Raw genomic sequence first — 2350 nt, 5'->3', positions numbered from 1 at the left:
GGGAAGAAGAAAGAGATTGAACATGGCGGCGAAAACGGTGTGCGTGACAGGAGCATCAGGATTCATAGCTTCATGGATCGTCAAGATCTTGCTTCAGCGTGGTTATATTGTTAAAGCCACTATTCGTGACCCCAGTTAGTCCGCTCTCCCTTCTTTGATTCGACTCTTCATCTAGCTTTGTTGAACGATATCGTTTGTTATTTTAATTTTTTCTTGGGTGTTTTGGTAAAGTGAAGTATTTTTCGGTAAAATTAAGAGATGTCAGTCCTCTCTTTCCGATTTTAACTCTTGATGACTTGATCTAGTTTCATTGATTTCACGATATGGGTTATCCTAATTTCTTATTGGGTGTTTGATTTAAATCCCCATGTATTATTTGTATCTTTTCATGATACGGTTTATTTTTTTAATAATATTAAGCTTTTATATTTAACTTTTACGGGAATAAAAAACATCACCACTTTAGTAACTTTCATGAATTTTTATTTTGCATTTAAAATTTAGCCATTAACTAAATCGAAACTCACTCGTATGGAAAATTGAAAATAAATCGACCTATGTTTTGATAATTATTTTAACGAGTTCTCGGTTACTTTCTTTTTAAGTTTGATTCTAAATGAGATATTTTATTTTCCTATAATATTTTGGTGAAGAAATCTGTGGAATAATTTCTCGGAAAATTATGTTCAGATCCTTTTTATGGATAGCATGTAGCAAAATTCAGAGCTTTTAAATACAAGATGTGGATAATAACATTGAAGAAAGAATGGACTCGTATATGTAAAGTCTTGAGTAAACAAAGTGCTTATTGCAGGGAAAGTCTATTCATTCAACCAAAAATTGAGGCACAAAACATTAACATAGTAGGCATTATTGCTTGTGAAGGAACAATAAGATTAGCTTCGCATACGGGAAAATGATCTAAAACTTATAGTCCAGCTTTTATCGGTAATTTTGGTTGATCATTCATTGAGGATAAACTTGTCATTGCAAGTAACTTCATGAAAGATATATTGTAAAATTAGATTTCTATGCTTTGTACTTCAATAAAAATATTGATGCATTTGTTGAATATTAATATATGGAATATGTGAATTTGCCTGCAGATGATCCAAAGAAGACAGAGCACTTGCTTGCACTTGATGGAGCCAAAGAGAGACTTCACTTGTTGAAAGCAAACCTACTGGAACAAGGATCCTTTGATACTGTGGTCGATGGCTGTGAAGGTGTTTTTCATACTGCATCGCCTTTCTTCCTCGTAGCTGCAGATCCACAGGTTCTTGCCTCATTCCCTTTTTATTCTTTTGGTTGTAGATTTTCTTTATGCCAATTTTAGGAGCAGAATCCTTTCAGTTTTCCATGAGGGGAATTGTGCTGTGCTCATAATCACAACAATGGAGGTGGAATTCCAAATAATATAATGTCAAGTTATTTTGTTACAGAATGAAGTAAATGTCATCCTTAAGAGATTTCCCCATTCTTCCATTCTACCTAAGAATGATAATATCGGAAACTGACAGTAGAAGTGCAGAACGGTTCAAAATGTTGCACATGTCGGAAGAACAAGTTCTTTCTTTGAACTGCCCAAAAGCTTCTTCCATAGGACCATATCTATCTATCTAACAAATTTTATTAGTTTGAACAAGGTTTTTAAGTTAAAAGATCCCAAACTGACCATAGAATTGCAGAACGGCTCGGAATGTTGCTTATATCAAAAGAACAAGTTCCTTTTCTTTGACTTTCCCAAAAAGCTTCTTCAACTTAGCATGGATTATGTAGAAGTCCGATTTGATAGTTTGATATTATTTGTATCGGTGATCTGGTTATTTATAAATAATAATTTTGAAAGCTTGTAACTAGAAAAAAAATCCTAAATTAAATGGAAGGAGAGATAACAAAACAAAGATGTGATTTTCAATATTCTGAAATGTTGATGTAGTTTGTAATAAGGGTTAAATCAACTCAGTATTGAACCTTTTAAAGTCTTTATAAGAAAGGTGTGTGCAATGAAAAATCCAAGCATGGCTTGGGAAGGGTGTTCTAGATGCTTAACAACGAAGCTTGATTTTGGAAAAACACCATTGCTTGTGGTAGAAAAATTACGCTAATCCATTGAAATATGGTATGTTACAACTAAATACTTGCAACAAGAAATGACTCCTTATTTTAGGATGACTAACCCATGTATTGGTTCGAATGTGTACTTTAGAATACAATCTAAGTAATAAATGCCCAAGTCTTCTTTGGGTCCCAACTCCAATATGATCCCCATGCTTCGTCAGCCCATAATGCATCAAATGGCATCCCTTTGGTTAAAATTGATAAATCTTAGACTAATAATCCGATAACT

At 33.5% G+C, this 2350-nt stretch overlaps 1 protein-coding gene across 1 annotated transcript; it reads left to right on the top strand.

Moving 5' to 3' along the window:
* The first annotated feature begins 6 nt into the window (after positions 1 to 6).
* On the top strand, positions 7 to 1580 carry LOC111377592 (tetraketide alpha-pyrone reductase 1-like). Its single transcript, XM_023000723.1, has 2 exons — positions 7 to 134; positions 1107 to 1580. The coding sequence occupies exons 1-2, from the start codon at positions 23 to 25 to the stop codon at positions 1334 to 1336; spliced, it is 342 nt and encodes a 113-aa protein (XP_022856491.1). The 5' UTR covers positions 7 to 22; the 3' UTR covers positions 1337 to 1580.
* The last annotated feature ends 770 nt before the right edge of the window (positions 1581 to 2350 follow it).

The sequence above is a fragment of the Olea europaea genome, unplaced genomic scaffold (genome assembly GCF_002742605.1).
Source record: "Olea europaea var. sylvestris unplaced genomic scaffold, O_europaea_v1 scaffold16826, whole genome shotgun sequence".
NCBI lineage: Eukaryota > Viridiplantae > Streptophyta > Magnoliopsida > Lamiales > Oleaceae > Olea > Olea europaea.
Note: the sequence above shows the minus strand (reverse complement) of the source record. Positions and strands in the feature narration are given on the sequence as shown.